The sequence below is a fragment of the Bidens hawaiensis genome, unplaced genomic scaffold (assembly GCF_021521415.1).
Source record: "Bidens hawaiensis isolate Kalapana, Puna unplaced genomic scaffold, B.hawaiensis_p1.1 tig00011510_1, whole genome shotgun sequence".
Classification (NCBI taxonomy): domain Eukaryota; kingdom Viridiplantae; phylum Streptophyta; class Magnoliopsida; order Asterales; family Asteraceae; genus Bidens; species Bidens hawaiensis.
The window spans coordinates 519,936-542,686 of record NW_027491901.1 but is presented as its reverse complement, the minus strand read 5'-3'; the positions used below and the strand labels follow the sequence as shown (position 1 = coordinate 542,686).

Here is a 22,751-nt window from a genome sequence, read left to right as displayed (position 1 = left end):
TCCGGGTAGGAACCAATTTTTTGTCAAATACATGGGTCCGGGTAGGTTTATCCGGGTATTATAATACCCTAACCGGGTATGGGGTATACCGGGTACGAACCGGAACCGGTTCCGGGTCGGTTCCACCGGTTCCGGTCCGGAACCGGTTTTTTTGTGCACGTCTACTAAGACCTCCTCATTTTTAAATTCAAGTATTTTAATATCTCACTTCAAACACTTGAGTTAGGGATCATTGGCAACGATCAATTATACTTATCTTTTATAATCATTTTGCTTCTAAATTTTTTGGATGAATTACAAATTTTGTCCTTTAAACAAAACCAATTTATGAATCGTGTCCCTTTTTTAGTTTTCTTACAGGCAATGTCCTTTAAACATTTTTTTCCTACACATTATGTCCTTTACGCTAACCGGGTTAGAAAAACTCAGTTAAAAAACGTCACGTGAGTCGCATGTGAGGGATGTTTGGTCTTTTCATCTATACCTGCAAATGTATGTCAATTCCCCTCCTCTTTTAAACCCCCCCACCCCCGATTAGGGCTTCAATTCACTAACCCAAATTAGGGCTCGGTGCGAATTTCAAATACTATGACTCAATTGAGGATGACTTACTATGTTTGTGCCAAGCTAGCTGTTGTTCGAACTTCATGGACAGATAGAAATCCTGGTCGTCGCTTTTTCTCTTGTCCGGACATGGTAACTCTGTAATTCGATTTTCAGTTCTAGTATAATCGTTTATCCTTCATCTTTCTCCTCTTTTCCAGACATCGGATTGCCCCTTTCTTGGATGGCGTGACCCACCAATGTGTGAACGGGCAATGGAGATTATCCCAGGCCTGTTGAAGTCGAAAAACAATGTTGAACAAAGTTTAGAGAGTTATAAAGCAGAAGGAAGGAAGATGAAGAAGAGATTGGTCATTAGTTGGGTCATTTTCGTTGCAATTGTAATTGCAATGAAAATGTAGTTACTTGACTGTATTTGAAGTTGTTGACTTTTTGTATTTTGAAGTTGTTGACTTTTTGTATTTTGACTTTATTTTGGATGTAATTTGGGATCCTTTTAAGCAATGTATAATCAGTAGTATGCTGTAATGTGTTAATGCTAAATAGGGTGTTCAATGTGTTGAAAAGTATGATCCAAGTGTGTTGAATAATGTGTTCAAATGTGCAAGTGTGGTCAATTGTGCTAGAGTGAAGAGTGTGTGAGACATTATGCACAATCTGCACAAACAGTCACAATATGCACATCCATTTATCCAATTCTGCACATCCATCTGCTCATTTAAACATCTGCACATCCATCAATATGCAAACAACAACCAACTTAAGTCAAATCTGTTCCAAGGGCAATATGCCCAAAATAATTCAAATTTGTTCCAAGGGCAAATATGTCCAATATAAGTCACAATCACCAACAACAATTTAAAATGCAAACAACAACCAACTTAAATGATGAACAACTATATTAAAAGATACTTGCCAATTAAACATTCAAGAACCATTAAACAACCACAAAACAATAAACAAAAGAAACCTGTTCATAAAGCCAACAACCTAAAAGCTACATAAAAAGTCAAACAGTGGTCAGATAACATTAATCAGCAACTGAAGCCATGCATGATCTTTTGTTGTGACCCTTTTGACCACATGTCCCACAAGCATTGGATCCTTTTGGCCTTGACTTCCTCATTGCCTTTGCTTGCTGACCTTCACCCTTCACAACCTTTCCCTTGCCCTTTGCATTAACCTTTGACTTTTTCCTTGAACCACCATCTTCCTTCTCCACGGTTGACTTTTTCCTTGATTTCTTTGGTCTTCCAATTGACCTTTTGTATTTAGGAGCTGTGATCTGTATTGGGACTTGTGATATGGGCCACATACTCATACCATTGATAGGATACACCTTGTAGCTATACACCGCCTTCCACCTATCCATTGTGTAAATTGGGTTGACAAATGTTTCTCGCCTGCCAACAGTTGGGTCATGAGCAGGCTTCACCCAAATACTTGCCACCACATGTCTGCAAGGAATCCCAGTTACCTCCCATCTCCTACATGCACATGTATTTGTGGTCATGTTCACTACACACTGATCACCATTTGGTCCTGTGACCTGATAATGCTCCTCACCATTCTAATGCACAGTGTACCTATCATCCAAATATGTAAAGCATTCACACATGTTACAACACATGTAAAAATTGACATACAACTCACCTGTTTGCTTCCTTCTTCTCTGACTCCATCATTTTTGTAGCATATGGTGTTAGTAACCCTGATGACCTATCAATTACCTTCAACACATTAACAATCTTCCTCATCAAATATTTTCTGATGTATTCCAGCAAAGTTATAATAGGCTTGTCCCTTCCATCTACCAGCTTTGAATTAAGGCATTCACACATGTTATTAGTCAACACATATGAAATTGCTCTACCTATTATAACAAAACATTTGAATAGTGTTAGATAAAGGACATAAGTTGAAAGTTATTAGATAATAAAGGACAAAAATTGGAAGTTACCAGTAAAGTGTGACCTTGACCATGTTTCTAGTGGGATCTTAGATACCCAAAGATGTGCCCTTTTGTTTAACTTTTTTAGGTTGTTCATATCTCTCTCATAATGTGTAGGTGTTGTACATGTGGACAGCTTCCAAAGAGCATCCCTGTAAATCTTGCCTTTGAATATATTTCTCATGTTATCTGTGATGTGCCTAACACAAAACCTATGCTCTGCAGAAGGAAACAACTTATCTGCTGCTTGTATAAGACCCTGTACATACAACAAATCATTACTAAAGCACTAATCTACTAATGGTTAAATAAATTACCAAAATACATAAACAAAAGTACTAACCTTTTGCCTGTCACTCATAAAGGTAAACTTAGATATGTTGTTCAAATCCAAGTCATCACCAAGGCATTCCAAGAACCATTCCCAAGAGTTCATTGTTTCAGCTTCAACAACAGCATATGCAACAGGGTAGTATCCATTGTTTGGATCTAGACCAACTGCTGTTAAAAGTTGACCAAGCCAAGCACTTTTAAGGAAAGCCCCATCCAGTCCTAAGAGATCCCTTCCTATTGCTTTGAAACCCTTTTTCAAAGACCCCAAGCAAACATATATCCTCTTGAATTGTCTTGTCTCAGATGTTGGATCTGTGCATCCTTCTAATTCAAGCTTTACTGTTGTATCTGGATTAGTCCTCTTCAACTCTTCAATATAATCCCTCAATAACCCATATTGGCTTTTGAAATTTCCATTGATATGTTCCTTGGCCAACATCTTTGCCATGTAAGCTTTCATGTCAGAAACACCAACTTCAAACCTCCTTTGAAACCTTTCTTTGATAGATTTAACTTTCAGCTTGGGGTCATATTGAAGATCAGTAATTAATTGGTTTGAGAGGAACCCGGCTGTGCAAGCATAAATTTGCCTAGATTGAAGGCATTTATGTTCAGTTACCAACCTTGTAATTTTCCATGAACTTGTTCTCTTTTGGTATGAAAGCAACAGTACCCAAGGGCATTTACTAGCAAGTGGGTCTTTCCTTTTTCCCCTACCCCCAATATTTTTCTGGTCTGGTCCCTGATCTTTATTAGCACTGCTAGATCCAACCCCCTTCTTGTGGGACCCATCTTCCATATCCCTTTCACACACTGCCCTCACCCTTATCAAATCATCTTTTCTTATCTTAATTTATCTTCTTGTTTCAACTGCATGTGCCTTGATCATAGCCTTCACCTCTGCTTTTGTACCAAAAACTTGCCCCACATGGAAAAGAGAATCCATGTCCCTCTCATCTCCTTGTTTTTCTATATACAACCTATCATTATCCAACATAACATCATCCATTTCAATGTCCAAACCCTCTGAACTACCAATTGCATCCTGCTGTTCAACTTCAAAATCAGTATGTAATCTAAAATCCCTCATATCTATATCTACGTCATTTGTGTCACCATCTTCATAGTTGAAATCACTATCTGAATCACTTTCTGAATTTTCATCACCCTCCTTAGCTTTCTTAACATTCTTAGATTTCTTAACTGGACAACCCTCTACATTTTCATCCTCATCAGAACATTCATCTCTCATCTCAAAATTAGAATCCCAACTATCATCGGTTCCACTTTCATCATCTGAACTTGAAGATTCTTCAATATCTTCACCACCTTCATCTCCAATATCATCTCCACTTTCATCATCTGAACCTGAAGATTCTTCACTATCTCCATCTCCACCTTCAACATATTCATTCACTCCAACATTTTTCTCTTGTTGAAAAGTCTCATCTCCAACATTTTTCTCTTGTTCCACACTGCCTTTACCAGTCTCATTTATGCTATCTTGTGTCACACCCTCAAAATCCACTAACGGAGTTTTACCGTCAGAGGGTGTGAACTGGCAGGATCGGAATCATTAGTTATAACCAAACCAAAGAAAAACGTTTAAATGAAAGTAAGTGCGGAAGCGTAAAACCTTAATTCAAAAGTTGCGTCACGCAGGACGACTTAAAACCAAATGTAACTGTTAAAATTAAGTTTGCAGAATAAAAGTGTTTTCATTAATGCATGCTCCTAAACCGCGCGCCCGCCTCGGCTACCTGAGAATAACATACTAAAAGTGTCAACACAAGGTTGGTGAGTTCACAAGTAAAATAAGATAAATCGTTTAGCGTTTTGCGTAACCTCGTTACGACGTTTAAATGTTGCGTAACCCCGTTACGACGTTTGAGTGTGTTACCACGTTACAGCGTTTGAGTGTGTAACTACATTACAGCGTTTAAGTGTGTAACCACGTTACAGCGTTTGAGTGTGTAACCACGTTACAGCGTTTGAGTGTGTAACCACGTTACAGCGTTTGAGTGTGTAACCACGTTACAGCGTTTAAGTGTGTAACCACGTTACAGCGTTTGAGTGTGTAACCACGTTACAGCGTTTGAGTGTGTAACCACGTTACAGCGTTTGAGTGTGTAACCACGTTACAGCGTTTGAGTGTGTAACCACGTTACAGCGTTTAAGTGTGTAACCACGTTACAGCGTTTAAGTGTGTAACCACGTTACAGCGTTTAAGTGTGTAACCACGTTACAGCGTTTAAGTGTGTAACCACGTTACAGCGTTTAAGTGTTTTGCATTACCAGATAGTGTTATGTCAAATTATATATCTATAGGTAGCTAGCCTATAAAACAAGTATCACTAAGTGTTCGACACCGAAGCTGACTGTTTATCATTTGCCTTGCCACCAGGTCATCCAGACCATGGTATGTGTTTAGCCAAGATTACACCCACTCGACCTCCAGTCGAGTTTAGCGTTGGGTGGGGTTTGTCAAACCCAGTAGTACTACTCAACAATGACTCGCTATTATCCAATATTAAACGGTTCGATGTGAATGAAGGACTTTAGTTATTGCGTTTGCCACTTAGTCTTTACAAGTGATATATAATCTATATTAACAAAATCTTAAATGCGTTTTCGGAGTATGTTATCTCCCCCAAGTGAAAAGCGTTTAAAAAGTTTAAAAGGGGAAAGTGAAACTCACTGTTTGCGAAGAATATCCGATCTAGATCACCGAGTGATGCGCGTCGTAGAAAACTCTCTAGCGTTCTAAAATAACAAAGAGATTTTCTAAGTATCGGAATGTTTAACGAGTCTCTAGACTCGGCACATAATACCTATGCACGTAACATGTTTCGTGTTTCGTTTGTGAATCGTGTGTGACTTAAACAAGTAAAATTGTGATACGATACATGAGTGAGCAATTACTTTCGTGTCACGTATTAATAACATACTTATTAGCAATTATTCCCGTAGGGGCATTTTGGTCAACAAACAAAGACTAACTAACCATTATTCCCCATAAGGGCAATTTGGTCAATTCATGGCAATCAACTAGCAACTATTCCCCGCAAGGGTATTTTGGTCAAAATACAACAACTATATAAAAACTATCATATTTCATGCATTCCTATACAACTCAGCAGCTAGTTTCGTTATGACAGAATTTCTACTTGAAAGATTGCACTAGTTTACCGATTATAACGTCTCAATTAATTTACCAAAAATTACCACAGGAGCATACATATCTTAGGTTTCCAGAACATCTTTTATCTTATTTTTATTCCATATAGATTGTTCATAATGATCAAAACATTACAGCTAACTTATATCAGTCAGATTCATGCACATCAGAATGTTATTTGCAATTCCCGTTAAACGAAAAATCCAATAAATGCAAGACCACTTGGGTTTCGTTCCTAACTCAGTGAGTCAACCTCCAGAAGTGGAACCAACCCAATTGGTCTCGTAGTTCATGAGATATAACATTTACAACATAACCTAACAGCAGGTCTAACAGCTCAGCTTTGCATCACGTTTTTGTAAAATCATAAAAGTATACTTCCACTTATCCAAAAATTACGAATTTATACTTCATAGAAACTAGACTCAACCTAGTTTACTGCAGTACCCACAATCTCAATCAATTTTCACGTTTACACTTCGTTACAGTCAGTTAAACATCGTATATACGTTCTGTCCAGAATCTGTTCACATCAAAACTCATCATAATAACAATCTATGAACTATCATGCATCCATATAACCCTCTAGACACTATAACTACTATCCATGCATATCAATCACACCATACAAGATTAGGGTTTGTGTTTTAATTCAAATCAAGAACAACAATCAATCATGTATCAATATCAATCTAGTTATCAATCATCATCAATTAAATCAAGAATCACATGAATATCATAATACCAAGAAATCAGCCATAAAGGTTTACAATTAACCCAATAAAACTAACAATTAAACATAGAGGATACATAGAATAGTTGTGTATACCTTCCTAGCACCTTAATCTTCAATCAAACTTGAAAGATCTTGATTGTGTGTGTGTGTATATTAATCGATCTCAAGGAAATAAAGGGAGGGGATGGCTGCCGATTTTTGTAGGGGAATAGGTAGGAGGTTAGGGTTTAGGTTTACCATGTATTTATAAAGGAATATGTTACACTTTGGCCCCTCAACTCCTAAGTATTACTTTTTCTAGAACATTCTATCATAACTTGCACATTAAGTTAACATTAAGTATTACTTTTTCTAGAACATTCTATCATAACTTGCACATTAAATTAACATGACAATAATATTATCACATAACACATAATCCTAACACATAATTATCACATAATTAGTGTTTTAGTGTTTTTCGTTTATTCATCAATCGTTTGCGTTTCGGTGCAAATCCCGAAAGGCTACTACACATGTAGTAAGTGTTAAGCGTCATTCAAACCCTAGTTTAAATGTAATGAGGTTTGCGTTTAGATTCAATAATCTAAAGTTTGAATTGACGGAGTTGCGTTAACGGAGTTAACCTGAAATTGACGATTGTCACATCATTCTCATGTTAAAGAATTTTCGTCCCGAAAATTTGAGTCAGGTCGTGATGAGTGTCTGAAAAAGTAAGAAAAATTTTCAGTTTGTCATATCATCCCCTAGTAGAAAGAAATTTCGTCCCGAAATTTAATTCATACCTCCGGTGATTTCTGACGGTTTGCCGGGTTTCGCGGTTTTCTATGTTTGGTCAGCCCTTCAAAAAGGTGAGGATACTTTTTCATCATTTGATTCTCGCGTTCCCACGTGAACTCCGGTCCACGTCTCGAGTTCCAATGAACTTTAACAATTGGAATTTTGCTGTGCTTGAGCGTTTTGGTTTCCCAATCCAAAACCTCAACTGGTTCTTCAACGAAGCGTAACTGTTCATCAACTTGTAGTTCCTCCAAAGGGACTACTTGAGTTTCATCGGATAGGCATGCGAAAAACATTGTGTACACTACTGAGTTCTGCTGGTAAGTCCAGTCGGTACGCCACTGGACCAACGCGTTCCGTTATCCGATAAGGACCAACATATCGTGGGTTGAGTTTGTTTCGCTTACCAAAGCGAACCACACCTTTCCAGGGTGAGACTTTGAGTAACACTCGATCGTTTACTTGAAATTCGAGAGGTTTTCGGCGCTTGTCGGCGTAACTCTTTTGGCGATCTCGTGCTGCTGCCATGCGATTTCGGATTTGAACAATCTTTTCCGAGGTTTCGAGTACCAGTTCCGGACCAGTGATTTGGCTATCACCCACCTCTGCCCAGCAGAGTGGTGATCGACACTTCCGTCCGTACAGCGCTTCAAACGGCGCTACCTTAATACTTGCGTGGTAGCTGTTATTATACGAAAACTCTACCAAGGGTAAGTGGGGTTCCCAACTTTTTCCGAAATCTAAGACGCATGCACGCAACATATCCTCCAGGGTCTGAATAGTCCGTTCACTTTGCCCATCCGTCTGAGGATGGTATGCGGTACTCATATCGAGACGTGTGCCCAGTGCGCATTGCAGCGACTTCCAAAAGTGTGAGGTAAAACGAGAATCTCGATCGGAAATGATCGAGACAGGCACTCCGTGTCTCGACACTACTTCCTTCATGTAGACACGAGTCAGTCTTTCCATTTTGTCTGTTTCCTTAATCGCTAGGAAGTGCGCCGATTTAGTCAACCGGTCAACGATCACCCAGATGGTATCGCATCCCGTCGGTGTTTTAGGCAAACCCGTAATAAAGTCCATTGAGATGTGTTCCCATTTCCACATTGGGAGTTCCGGTTGTTGCAGTAGACCAGATGGTTTCTGGTATTCTATCTTGACTCTGGCACAAGTCAAGCATTTGCTCACGTAGGTGGCAATGTCGGCTTTCATGTTCGGCCACCAGTAAAGTTCCTTTAAATCATGATACATTTTATCTGAGCCAGGGTGGATAGAATATCGGGACTTGTGAGCTTCGTCCATCACTAGAGTTCTCAATTCTCCGTATCGTGGAACCCAAATCCGGTTCTCAAAATATCGGACCCCGTCCGATCTGGTTTCAAGTTGCTTGCTCATGCCCCGCATGAGTTCCGATGGAAGATTATCATCTTTCAACGCTTCCAGTTGCGCATCGCGAATCTGATCGGGTAAGCTGGCATGAATCGTAAGTTGCAATGCTCTCACCCGTCTGGGTTTATCTGTTTCTTTTCTGCTGAGGGCGTCGGCCACCACATTGGCCTTGCCAGGGTGGTACTTGATGGCACAATCGTAATCTTTAAGCAGCTCGACCCAACGACGCTGTCGCATGTTCAGCTCCTTCTGATCGTAGATATGTTGGAGACTCTTGTGGTCGGTGTAAATGGTAAACTTGGTACCGTACAAGTAATGCCTCCATATCTTAAGAGCAAACACTACAGCTCCGAGTTCCAAATCGTGGGTCGTGTAGTTCTTCTCGTGAACCCGTAGTTGTCTAGAGGCGTAGGCTATAACCTTCTCGAGTTGCATCAGCACACAACCGAGACCTTGTATAGATGCGTCACAGTGTACCTCAAAGTTTTCCGTTCCCTCGGGGAGAGCTAAAATAGGGGCGCTACAAAGCTTGGTTTTCAACAGTTGAAAAGCGGATTCTTGCGCGTCACCCCAGTTGTACTTAGTGCCTTTTGTGAGTCAAAGCAGTGAGGGGTTGAGCAATCTTTGAAAATCCCTCGATGAAACGCCGGTAGTAGCCGGCCAGTCCTAGGAATTGCCGCACCTCAGTCGGAGTCTTAGGTGCTTCCCAGTTTTTGATGGCCTCTACCTTACCGGGATCGACATGGATACCATTCTCGTTGATCACATGTCCTAAAAAGTGAACCTCGCGAAGCCAAAATTCACATTTCGAGAGTTTAGCATACAGTTGTTCCTTCTTCAATAGTTCCAAAATTACCCTTAAGTGATCTTCGTGGTCAGTCTCGTTCTTGGAGTAGACGAGAATATCATCGATGAAAACAATCACGAACTTTTCGAGGTACGCCTTGCATACTCGATTCATGAGATCCATAAATACGGCTGGCGCGTTGGTTAGGCCAAAAGGCATAACCGAAAACTCGTAGTGACCATACCGTGTTCTGAAAGCCGTCTTTGAGATATCTTCTTCGCGCACTCTCAGCTGGTGGTAACCGGATCGTAGATCAATCTTCGAGTAGTAACTCGATCCTTGAAGCTGGTCAAACAAATCATCAATTCGGGGTAAAGGATAACGGTTCTTGACCGTCACCTTGTTCAACTCCCGGTAGTCGATGCACATTCGGAAAGTCCCGTCTTTCTTTCGGATAAACAAGACAGGGGCTCCCCATGGCGATGAGCTAGGTCGGATAAAACCCTTATCCAACAAATCTTGCAACTGAGTGGACAACTCCTGAAGTTCCGCCGGTGCGAGCCGATACGGGGCTCGTGCTATGGGTGCTGCACCGGGTGTCAACTCGATTTGGAATTCGACTTGACGAATAGGAGGGAGTCCGGGCAAATCCTCCGGGAAAACTTCCGGGAAGTCTCGCACAACCGGTATGTCTTCAATTCGTTTCTCCTCCGCGGGTTCTCAACAATCTGTGCCAAAATTGCCGGATGACCCTTTCGTAGATACTTCTGTGCCTTCAAAAGGGTAATGACGCTGGTGGTCATGCCGCTTCTCTCGCCTCGGACCGAAATGATCTCGCCGGAAGGGGTAGAAATGTGAACTATCTTGTCGTGACATATAATCTCCGCTCGGTTCTCGGATAACCAGTCCATGCCGACAACGACATCGAAACTACTAAGCGTAAAAGGAATAAGGTCGATATCAACAATATGACCTGACAGTTTTAACTTACATCCCGCAAGTACATGAGTCGTTACTATAGCCTTACCGTCAGCTAATTCAACATGAATCTTAGCATCTAACGGAGTTGGAGTTAAGTCTAAGAGTTGACTAAAGGCTTTCGACACAAAACTCCTATCAGCTCCAGTGTCAAACAAAACAGAAGCAAAACAATCGTTTACAGGGAACTTAACAGACACCACATGCGGATCATTGCGGGCTTGACCCGATCCAATCACAAACGCTCTTCCTTTGCCATTTCCTCCACCATTACTGCCACTTCCATTACCCCCATTATTGTCATTCTGTTTCAGCTTGGGGCAATCCTTCCGGAAATGACCTTCCTGTCCACATTCAAAACATCCCTTAGTCGTCATCGGTGGCTTAGGAGCACCCTTCGCCGCAAGGTCAACTCTACATTCCTTCGCTTGGTGACCTATCTTTCCGCATCTTTGACACTTGACACGGTCACACTGACCAACATGATGATAGTTGCACCTATTGCACTTTGGATATCTCCCAGCATATCCGCTCGAACCCTGCCCGCTACCGTTGTTATTGTTGTTGTGACTTTGATTGTTAAAGCTCCGAGTGAATTCGGGCTTACGGTAGTGTTGTTGCGGTGGGAGGTTCGAGGATGAGGATCTGGTGTTGTCAAACTTTCTCTTCCCGCTGTTCGGGTTGCTGTTGTTGTTACTGTTGCTGACGTGGTCATTACTCGGGTTGTCACGGGCTTTATCAGTCGAACCCCTCGGTGGTAACGCACCCTGGGTCACAGCCTGATCCGTCAGTTTGTGAGCCAAACGGATCGCTTGTTGGATCGTGGTTGGTCTGGAAGACGTCACCATACCCTGAATCTGTGGTGCTAACCCATCAATGTACATCTCTATTCTCTTGCTCGGCGGATCCACCATCCGCGGACACATCACTGCCAACTCGTGCGAACGAGTAGTGTAGCTTTCAATCTCTGAACCCACCATTTTCAACGACCAAAACTCCGACTCTAACTTCGAAATTTCTTCCCTCGGACAGTACTCCTCTCGCATCATGTTTTTGAACTCCTCCCAGTTCATCGCGTTAGCCAGTTCCAATCCAAGGATCTGGACGTTCGAATTCCACCAAGTGAGGGCGGAATCCTCAAGTGTCCCAGCAGCGAATTTGACCCTACTGGCAGGGGGACAATTACACATCTCAAAGGCCGACTCGGCCTTCTCAGCCCAACGCAGGAAGCCTATAGCTCCCTCAGTGCCCTTAAACGTACTGGGCTTGCAGTCTAAGTAGTTCTTGAAGGTACATGCTCCATTCGGACCTCCTGTTTGATTTTGAACGTGTGCAGCTAAAGCGGCAGCAACATGGTCATTCAGCAGGGTTTGGAGTTCAGCTGCAGTCATGCCGATGTTACCTCGTCCTCGTCCAGCGTTTCTTCCGGCCATTTTCTCTAGTGTAGCGCATGTAACCCACATCACGCTCCAAACAAGAAACGACAGCTGCGAGAACTCGCTCTACAGGTTCGGTTATAGGTGGTAGAGTGTTAGGGTAAGCAGGGTGGTTCGGGTGAGGCAATGGGGGAACTTGTTCACGGTAGACCATACGTCTGATCATGTTGGGGTACCATTCCCAGCTAACGTTGTTGTCATACAAGCCTCCGGATAGGCGGTACCTCTTTGGTGCAGGAGCTTCGAGTTCCGGGACTACACGGGGTGGCGAGGCAGTAGGTAACTGCGGTTCCTTCCCGTGAGCATGCGTCATCGAATCGGATGATGATGAGGGTGGCGTCGACATTCCTACAGGTAAGCCGGGTATATGCGCGCGTATGAGTGAAGGAGATAAGGAAATAAGATTTCAAAACTACACAAACCTATGCAGTGCGTATCATTATAACTAATGGGTCGTCGCGGTTATAGTCTAGTATGCATGCAGTTTCTAGTTCGCTATAACCAATGGCTCTGATACCAATCTGTCACACCCTCAAAATCCACTAACGGAGTTTTACCGTCAGAGGGTGTGAACTGGCAGGATCGGAATCATTAGTTATAACCAAACCAAAGAAAAACGTTTAAATGAAAGTAAGTGCGGAAGCGTAAAACCTTAATTCAAAAGTTGCGTCACGCAGGACGACTTAAAACCAAATGTAACTGTTAAAATTAAGTTTGCAGAATAAAAGTGTTTTCATTAATGCATGCTCCTAAACCGCGCGCCCGCCTCGGCTACCTGAGAATAACATACTAAAAGTGTCAACACAAGGTTGGTGAGTTCACAAGTAAAATAAGATAAATCGTTTAGCGTTTTGCGTAACCTCGTTACGACGTTTAAATGTTGCGTAACCCCGTTACGACGTTTGAGTGTGTTACCACGTTACAGCGTTTGAGTGTGTAACTACATTACAGCGTTTAAGTGTGTAACCACGTTACAGCGTTTGAGTGTGTAACCACGTTACAGCGTTTGAGTGTGTAACCACGTTACAGCGTTTGAGTGTGTAACTACGTTACAGCGTTTAAGTGTGTAACCACGTTACAGCGTTTAAGTGTGTAACCACGTTACAGCGTTTAAGTGTGTAACCACGTTACAGCGTTTGAGTGTGTAACCACGTTACAGCGTTTGAGTGTGTAACCACGTTACAGCGTTTGAGTGTGTAACCACGTTACAGCGTTTAAGTGTGTAACCACGTTACAGCGTTTAAGTGTGTAACCACGTTACAGCGTTTAAGTGTGTAACTATGTTACAGCGTTTAAGTGTGTAACCACGTTACAGCGTTTAAGTGTGTAACCACGTTACAGCGTTTAAGTGTTTTGCATTACCAGATAGTGTTATGTCAAATTATATATCTATAGGTAGCTAGCCTATAAAACAAGTATCACTAAGTGTTCGACACCGAAGCTGACTGTTTATCATTTGCCTTGCCACCAGGTCATCCAGACCATGGTATGTGTTTAGCCAAGATTACACCCACTCGACCTCCAGTCGAGTTTAGCGTTGGGTGGGGTTTGTCAAACCCAGTAGTACTACTCAACAATGACTCGCTATTATCCAATATTAAACGGTTCGATGTGAATGAAGGACTTTAGTTATTGCGTTTGCCACTTAGTCTTTACAAGTGATATATAATCTATATTAACAAAATCTTAAATGCGTTTTCGGAGTATGTTATCTCCCCCAAGTGAAAAGCGTTTAAAAAGTTTAAAAGGGGAAAGTGAAACTCACTGTTTGCGAAGAATATCCGATCTAGATCACCGAGTGATGCGCGTCGTAGAAAACTCTCTAGCGTTCTAAAATAACAAAGAGATTTTCTAAGTATCGGAATGTTTAACGAGTCTCTAGACTCGGCACATAATACCTATGCACGTAACATGTTTCGTGTTTCGTTTGTGAATCGTGTGTGACTTAAACAAGTAAAATTGTGATACGATACATGAGTGAGCAATTACTTTCGTGTCACGTATTAATAACATACTTATTAGCAATTATTCCCGTAGGGGCATTTTGGTCAACAAACAAAGACTAACTAACCATTATTCCCCATAAGGGCAATTTGGTCAATTCATGGCAATCAACTAGCAACTATTCCCCGCAAGGGTATTTTGGTCAAAATACAACAACTATATAAAAACTATCATATTTCATGCATTCCTATACAACTCAGCAGCTAGTTTCGTTATGACAGAATTTCTACTTGAAAGATTGCACTAGTTTACCGATTATAACGTCTCAATTAATTTACCAAAAATTACCACAGGAGCATACATATCTTAGGTTTCCAGAACATCTTTTATCTTATTTTTATTCCATATAGATTGTTCATAATGATCAAAACATTACAGCTAACTTATATCAGTCAGATTCATGCACATCAGAATGTTATTTGCAATTCCCGTTAAACGAAAAATCCAATAAATGCAAGACCACTTGGGTTTCGTTCCTAACTCAGTGAGTCAACCTCCAGAAGTGGAACCAACCCAATTGGTCTCGTAGTTCATGAGATATAACATTTACAACATAACCTAACAGCAGGTCTAACAGCTCAGCTTTGCATCACGTTTTTGTAAAATCATAAAAGTATACTTCCACTTATCCAAAAATTACGAATTTATACTTCATAGAAACTAGACTCAACCTAGTTTACTGCAGTACCCACAATCTCAATCAATTTTCACGTTTACACTTCGTTACAGTCAGTTAAACATCGTATATACGTTCTGTCCAGAATCTGTTCACATCAAAACTCATCATAATAACAATCTATGAACTATCATGCATCCATATAACCCTCTAGACACTATAACTACTATCCATGCATATCAATCACACCATACAAGATTAGGGTTTGTGTTTTAATTCAAATCAAGAACAACAATCAATCATGTATCAATATCAATCTAGTTATCAATCATCATCAATTAAATCAAGAATCACATGAATATCATAATACCAAGAAATCAGCCATAAAGGTTTACAATTAACCCAATAAAACTAACAATTAAACATAGAGGATACATAGAATAGTTGTGTATACCTTCCTAGCACCTTAATCTTCAATCAAACTTGAAAGATCTTGATTGTGTGTGTGTGTATATTAATCGATCTCAAGGAAATAAAGGGAGGGGATGGCTGCCGATTTTTGTAGGGGAATAGGTAGGAGGTTAGGGTTTAGGTTTACCATGTATTTATAAAGGAATATGTTACACTTTGGCCCCTCAACTCCTAAGTATTACTTTTTCTAGAACATTCTATCATAACTTGCACATTAAGTTAACATTAAGTATTACTTTTTCTAGAACATTCTATCATAACTTGCACATTAAATTAACATGACAATAATATTATCACATAACACATAATCCTAACACATAATTATCACATAATTAGTGTTTTAGTGTTTTTCGTTTATTCATCAATCGTTTGCGTTTCGGTGCAAATCCCGAAAGGCTACTACACATGTAGTAAGTGTTAAGCGTCATTCAAACCCTAGTTTAAATGTAATGAGGTTTGCGTTTAGATTCAATAATCTAAAGTTTGAATTGACGGAGTTGCGTTAACGGAGTTAACCTGAAATTGACGATTGTCACATCTTGCCATTCCAACAACAACATTTTCTTAGCTGCATTTCCTTTATCTATTACTATCTCACTTGCAAGCAACTCCTCATCTGTTATCTCTTCAATAATAAACTTTGAGGGTGAGCAGAAGTATGTGTGTACAGAGGTGTAATCATGCTCAACATACACATTCATTAATTTCCAAGCTCCAATTTACTGAGCAAATCCCCTAACATCATCATCACTTCCCAAAGCTCTAAGCCCCCAATCCAATTCTGAACCAGGTACTAGATAGTGGTAGAATCTAACCTTTTTTGTAGGATACTGTAATTGCTCCAAGATTCCATCAAGCTCGTGAACAGAAAACTTGTCAATATCGAGCATGTCAACGAAATTGACAATGGCTCTGTTATAAACCCGTCCCGGAAATTTGGTGAAAGTACCACCATGATGCAACTTGATCGAGAACAAATGTGGATGATTAACTACAAATAAAAGATTAAACAGTTATTAGCTACATAAACCCGATTATAAACCCTAAAATTTGAACTTACCATAAAACTTCTCAACATCCGATTGTTCTAAGGCTTCACGGATGAAGAACCGGGGATCATCCATTTAGGGTTTGTACCGCACCCTTGACTATACAAATTCACGGATGAAGAATCGTAGGAGAATGTTTTAATTTGGGGGAATTGAAGTAAAAGAAAAGCGGTATAGATGAAAAGACCAAACAGCCCTCACATGCGACTCACGTGACGTTTTTTAACTGAGTTTTTCTAACCCAGTTAGCGTAAAGGACATAACGTGTAGGAAAAAAATGTTTATAGGACACCGCCTGTAAAAAAACTAAAAAAGGGACACGATCCATAAATTGGCTTTGTTTAAATGACAAAATTTGTAATTCATCCAAATTTTTTATATAAAAAAAAAACTTCTACTATGAATTTTTAATTTTAGTTTTTTTTGTCTTTTAGTCATTTGCTGTTTATAAAATATTTTTATTTTTGTTTTTGGTTTCTGATTCCTCGGATAAAAAGAAGTATAAATTTGATATCAATGGACTGTTAGCGTGCATGAGCAGAAGTTGAGGGGGGTGAAGTACAATTAAGTGAAACCTCAAAGCAGGCAAAAGTGCAAAACGATAGTACATAGAACAGTTGTAGTACAACGAATCAGCGTACTTATAAATTATAATTCCAATGGATTCAATTATTTAAATAGTTTAATTTACAAGAGGTTAAGTTATTCTACAAATATGACAAACATACAAATGGTGAAATGATTTGTAGCAATAAATAAATCTCTTAAAAAATTAATAAAAAAATCATTAACTCAAATTTTAATACATAAACGAAAATATAAAGACACAAAAATATTTCCACCGTCTTCCTCGTTCTCACAAAAAAAATATCAAAAAAGACATAATGTTGAGTGAAAAAATCACTGTGTTTTTTTGTTTATAATTGTGTTTTGCGTTTATTTTCGTCATTGATTTCGTCTTTTTTTCTTGACATTTTGTTTTTTTATATTGTGTTATAATACTCAACATTGTGTCATAGTTTGTTCAGCATTGTGTTATATTTTGCGATCTATTGTGTCTTTTTTTGTTTATTACTGTGTTTTTTGTTCATTTTCTGTGTATCTTTTCTCAGCATTGTGTCTTTTCGTAGTTTTTTTTTGAACGGGAATGACGGGGAAATATTTTGGTTTTTTTCATTATTTTCGTTTTTATTTATATATTGAGTTATGATTTTTTTTATTATTTTTTAAATTTTTAGCGGTTTTTGTGTGCCCACAAATCCTTCTCATTTTTGTCTCTTTTTGCATTTTAACTTTACCATAATTTACAAATATTCTCTATTTGCCCTTTATATTTATTAGGTTTTAAAAAAATTATTGAATGCCAATGATTTTAAAATATTTAAAAAGTTAAAACATTAAATGCGAAGATTACATTCGTTTTTTAGTTCTTTTAGACGTTTGAGTTTAATTTAACCCGACTTGTCAAAAACAATATTATATTTAGGTGTTTAGGTTTAAAAAATTTATTAAATGTCAATAATTTTAAGACAAAATGGCAAAAGACGTCCTTTACGTTTGACCTGATTTTCATTAGACGTCCTTTAATGAAAGAAATAGCAAAAGACATATTTCATGTTTCAAATTTGTTTCACGTTACGTCCTTTGTTACTAACCGAGTTAAATTTTTTTGTTAAATATGATTATGTGTCTTGCACATGAGGGTATTGTGGTCATTTTACCCCTTTAAGGACTATTTTTGTAATTAGACTAGAGAGTTGGCTTTTTAAAAAAAATCTTTTATTTTTCAATAAAATAACAAATATAGAAACCATCTCTCTCTCTCTCTCTCTCTTGAATTCATCCACCACCCAACCCACACCATCGTTCATTAATAACCCCCCCCCCCCCTCTCAATTCAAACCCCAATCTATACCCCTCTGTGTCACCAATCATCCATTCATGGCTACACCCATAACCCCTTTCTTTATGTCCGGCAATCGCCAAATCAAAGTTGCATATGCGGCAGCAGGTGCAGGTGGGTCTAGCTTCATCTGTGTTGACGAGTTTTCTCTTCTTTTTATAATTCGGTGTCGGAACTGACGGTTTCAACGGCGGCCGGAGGTGGCGGTGGGGAAGCGAAGGATGGTTTGACGGTGAGACGTGAGAGGAAGACGGCGGCGACGGTGATGAAGGTGGTTTTGAGGAAGGTTAATGGTCTGGGGTTTGCTAATTTTGGTGTTTGGTGGTGTTTGGAGGATTTGATTGGTGTTAATGATGTAAATGATTGTGACTTGGTGAAGGTGATGGAGTTAGGGTTAGGGTTTGATTGACGGTGGTGGTTGACGGAGGGAGGTTGATGGTGGTGACGGCGTATAACGGCGGCGGTGATGATGAAGATGATGGTGATGGGGAGGGACGATGACAGTGATGTTGGCGGAAAGGTGTGGGGTGGGTGGTGGATGAATTCAGAAGAGAGAGAGAAAGATAAATGGTTTCTATATTTTTTATTTTATTGGAAAATAAAGAATTTTTTTTAAAAGGCCAACTCTTTAGTCTAATTACAGAAATAGTCCTTAAAGAGGGTAAAATGACCACACTGCCCTCATGTGCAAGACGCATGACCATATTTAACAAAACAAATTAACTGGGTTAGTGCCAAATGACGTAACATGAAAGAAATTTAAAACATGAGATATGTCTTTTGCTATTTCTTTCATTAAAAGACATCTAATGAAAATCAAGTCAAACGTAAAGAACGTCTTTTGCCATTTTGTCTAATTTTAAAATATACGAAGATTGCATTCGTTTTTTAGTTATTTAAGACGTACGAGTTTAATTCAACCCGACTTGTCTTAAACATTATTATATTTAGGTGTTATTATTATTTCAATAATTATAACAATAATTAATGTTTACATTAAATAATGTAGTGAATTAAATATATATTATTAAATAATATATACTAATTTATTAATTATTACAAACAATTTACCTTTTTATAATATATAATTAGGGTTAGGTTATAATAGGAAGTATAGTTTTTGTAGGAAGGATAAAAAGTAATCTTGCCCATTAATTTTGAACATGGAGGGTTGAGATTAGTTTTGGAGGAAAACAAGTGTGAACACAAGGGAAAGGGTATAAAAGGAATAACACATTTGTTGACTTTTTCTTTCCACATGCAAGTCACATGTCAAATTCTCCCATCATTTTAAAACGTCCATAACTTTTTTTTACTACGTTTTTATTGAAAAACAAATTCACCATAATAACGAGTGTCTTTTTATCTTTAATATGAGTACCATATTGTAATATAAAAATTAAAAAAAATAGTGGGTTTTTTACAAATTGTGTTTTACCGAATTGTATTTTACAAAATTGTGTTATACAATAGTATTTTTCATTGTATTTTTTCTATTGTTTTTTTACATTGTGTCATACAATTGTGTTTTTTATAGTGCTTTTATCATTTTGTTTTTTTTCATTGTGTTTTTTTCCATTGTGTTTTTTATAGTGTTTTTCATTGTGTTTTTTCGGACTTTTCCAGCGAGGTGGTGGCGGTGGGGTGACAGGTGTGGTGGCGGTGGGCGGTGGAGTGGTGATGGATGTAGGAGATGAGTGAAGATGTAAGTGGGTTTTTGAAATTAATGTAAGTGGGTTTGAGATTAAAGTAAGTGGGTTTTGATATAAAAGTGTTAAGACAAAATACCTTTCTTCCTAGCCTTCTTAAGAAAATTAAACTTCTTATTTGAACCTAACCCTATAAAATTATATATAGCGTAAGTATTTATAGATATACACAAACATTATTTAATTTGAACCTAACCCAATAAAATTATATATAGCGTAAGTATTTATAGATATACACAAACATTATTTAATTCAAATATATATTGATTAACTAATTCAAATTGGTTAATGAAGCAATATGAGGATACATTACTTATGGAGGAGTTACATATAAAATCTAGTTTTAGCGTAATAAATAAGTTTTTAATAGCTGGAATCAAACTCATTTCATAAATGTTAGTGAACTGGTGGGGATGCGTGTTTCAAGTTTTTAAACTATGTTAACACCCAACTAGTCATGTCTGTCACCTAGAGGTGGCTAAACAAATCGGTTAATTGAACCGACTTGAAAACTGAAGCGAAATCGAACCGATTTAAAACTGATTATGTAGAAACCGGTTTGGAACCGATTGAAACCGTAGGTTTGGAACCGGTTTGTAATTTTCTCCACCAAAACTGGCAAACCGAACCGAGACCGGCCAAAACCGGGCAAAAGCCGGTCAAACCCGAACCGAAACCGATCATAGAATTGTAAGAAACCAGTTTTAACCCGAACAGAAACCGATCATAAACCGGTTTTGACTTTTGTTGACCAAACCGAACCGGTTTTAACCCAAACTGGTTAATTTGAGTTTTAAACTGGTTTGTGCACCTCTAAAGCGCGACGCCACTCCTTCAATCACCATTTTTATTTATTTTTTTAATAAAATCAAAATAAAGTTTCATTAAAAATAAAAATTACATAACTCAAAACTAAAAAAATGAACATGAGAACATTAACAAAAATAGCAAGTCTAAAACTCTCAAGGCCAATTATATTTTCTCATTAACTCATGTTTTCGATTATACATTTTTTAGTTAAACCATAACACATAACCTAACTATTTTAATAATAAATTCAATGAAACATGACATTCCCTTATTTTAACCGGTTGGAACATAAGGTTAGTTTGATTGAAAGCATTTTAGCCTCATGTGAGTCCTTTATGCATGTGGTCATGCTCCCAATACCAACCATGGTCAGTTACCTTCGCAAAATGACAAAAACAGACCCTTTTTTTCTTCTTCTGTTCTTCGGTTTGTACACGACGACGACACAGGCACCCATCCCTTATAACTCATTTAATGAATAAATTCAAAGTCTGAAATTCAATTATTGACTTTTACTAGTCTCGATAGGATATCTATTCCATCTATTCTAATAAAAAACTACTTAATTTTATCACTTGTTAAGCTGATAGCCATTCTCATTCTTTTAACCTATTTTAATATATAATCCGTAATCTTTAAGTCATTTCAATATATGAATTCAAGTTTATTTTTATTAAAGGTAAATCCTAACCAATTCATTCATTAACATTAATGGTGAAATAAGAAAATAAAGAAATTTCAACATTGAAGTTGCAAGCCTGTTAGAATAAAATTTTCAAGTCACAGGTAATTGCAAATTAAATAAAATAAAGGCGCAACATTGTCGAAGAATTTGGGTTTGTATGGTAAGAAACTACAAATTGTTTTTAAACTGAGATTTGAGCAACAGCGCATACTATTTTATATAAGGTTGGTTTCAGATTTGGATTAAAATTTTTCTTATATGTATTTGAACTCAGAAAAATGTGTGTTTTCTTAATTTTTTCTAAACATTTTGTATAAATATTGCAAACATGGAGACTACCTATTACATAAATCTTGGTGCTTAGCTTTAATTAATTCATTAAAGTTGAATATTATAATTACAATTCATATGAATAACGATTTACTATATGAACTATATGTCATTTACTTATTTGACTTTTTATGTAATATAAATGGTTTTAGCAAAATAAGAACATCAATAGCTTATACCAAAAGGCTTCAAAACATATATTTTATGACTTGAATTATATATTTTTTATACATTTAAATATATTTAATTAATATGCCTTATAAGACAAATTACTTAATTAAAAGCATTCAAATTCAAAATTTTAAACCAAAAAATTTGTTTCAATCCCATCTCACTATTTTCGCTTTCCAAAAATCATTTAGGATATTGAAACCTAGATTCATAGAATATCGTTTTGGTTATGTTTTTACATAATTTCAATATTATATTAACTTATTAATTTTATTTTTATATAAATACAACGAATTAGGGTTATGTTAGTGTTTTCTGTTGGTTGTTATATCATTAAAGTGCTTATTGTGGTTCAAAATAATAAGCTAAATACAATTTTTTTTAAATTACAATTACAACATTTATTATTAAAATATGTTATAAAAATTCATTATGATTCATACCTTAATTATAATGTAACTTAATAGAAATATTTATTATTTTTATTTTTATTATTATTTGTAACTTAATCATGTTTCTCATTACATTTTAAGGATATTCCATTTTCATATTAATTGTAAAAAGAATTAGTTAATTAGGTTAAAAGTCATTTACCATACTTTCATAAAATCTGAAATCTTTGCTTATTCTTCTTCTTTTTGCTTCTCTATAAGTTGTTAAAATATATATATCGATTAATTAAGTATTTCAACAATTTTCCATAATATTAATTAATAACATGGGATTAGTATTCAAAATTTAAACACTACTTATCCAATACTTTGAACTATTATAAATAAGAATCATTACATTCACTTTATGCAACTTTAAATCTTCTCATATTCTCCTAACTCATAATAATAACTGTTATTTGAACAAAGACTTTAAGGTT

General features: G+C 37.5%; 1 protein-coding gene across 1 annotated transcript; it reads right to left on the bottom strand.

The window, feature by feature from the left end:
- Nucleotides 1-2,134: 2,134 nt before the first annotated feature.
- LOC143538209 (uncharacterized) lies at nucleotides 2,135-3,647 on the bottom strand. The gene is made up of 4 exons (XM_077031812.1): nucleotides 2,859-3,647; nucleotides 2,525-2,774; nucleotides 2,218-2,437; nucleotides 2,135-2,150 (listed from the first exon to the last, which is right to left on the bottom strand). Exons 1-4 carry the CDS (start codon nucleotides 3,645-3,647, stop codon nucleotides 2,135-2,137), a joined length of 1,275 nt encoding a protein of 424 aa, XP_076887927.1.
- Nucleotides 3,648-22,751: the final 19,104 nt, after the last annotated feature.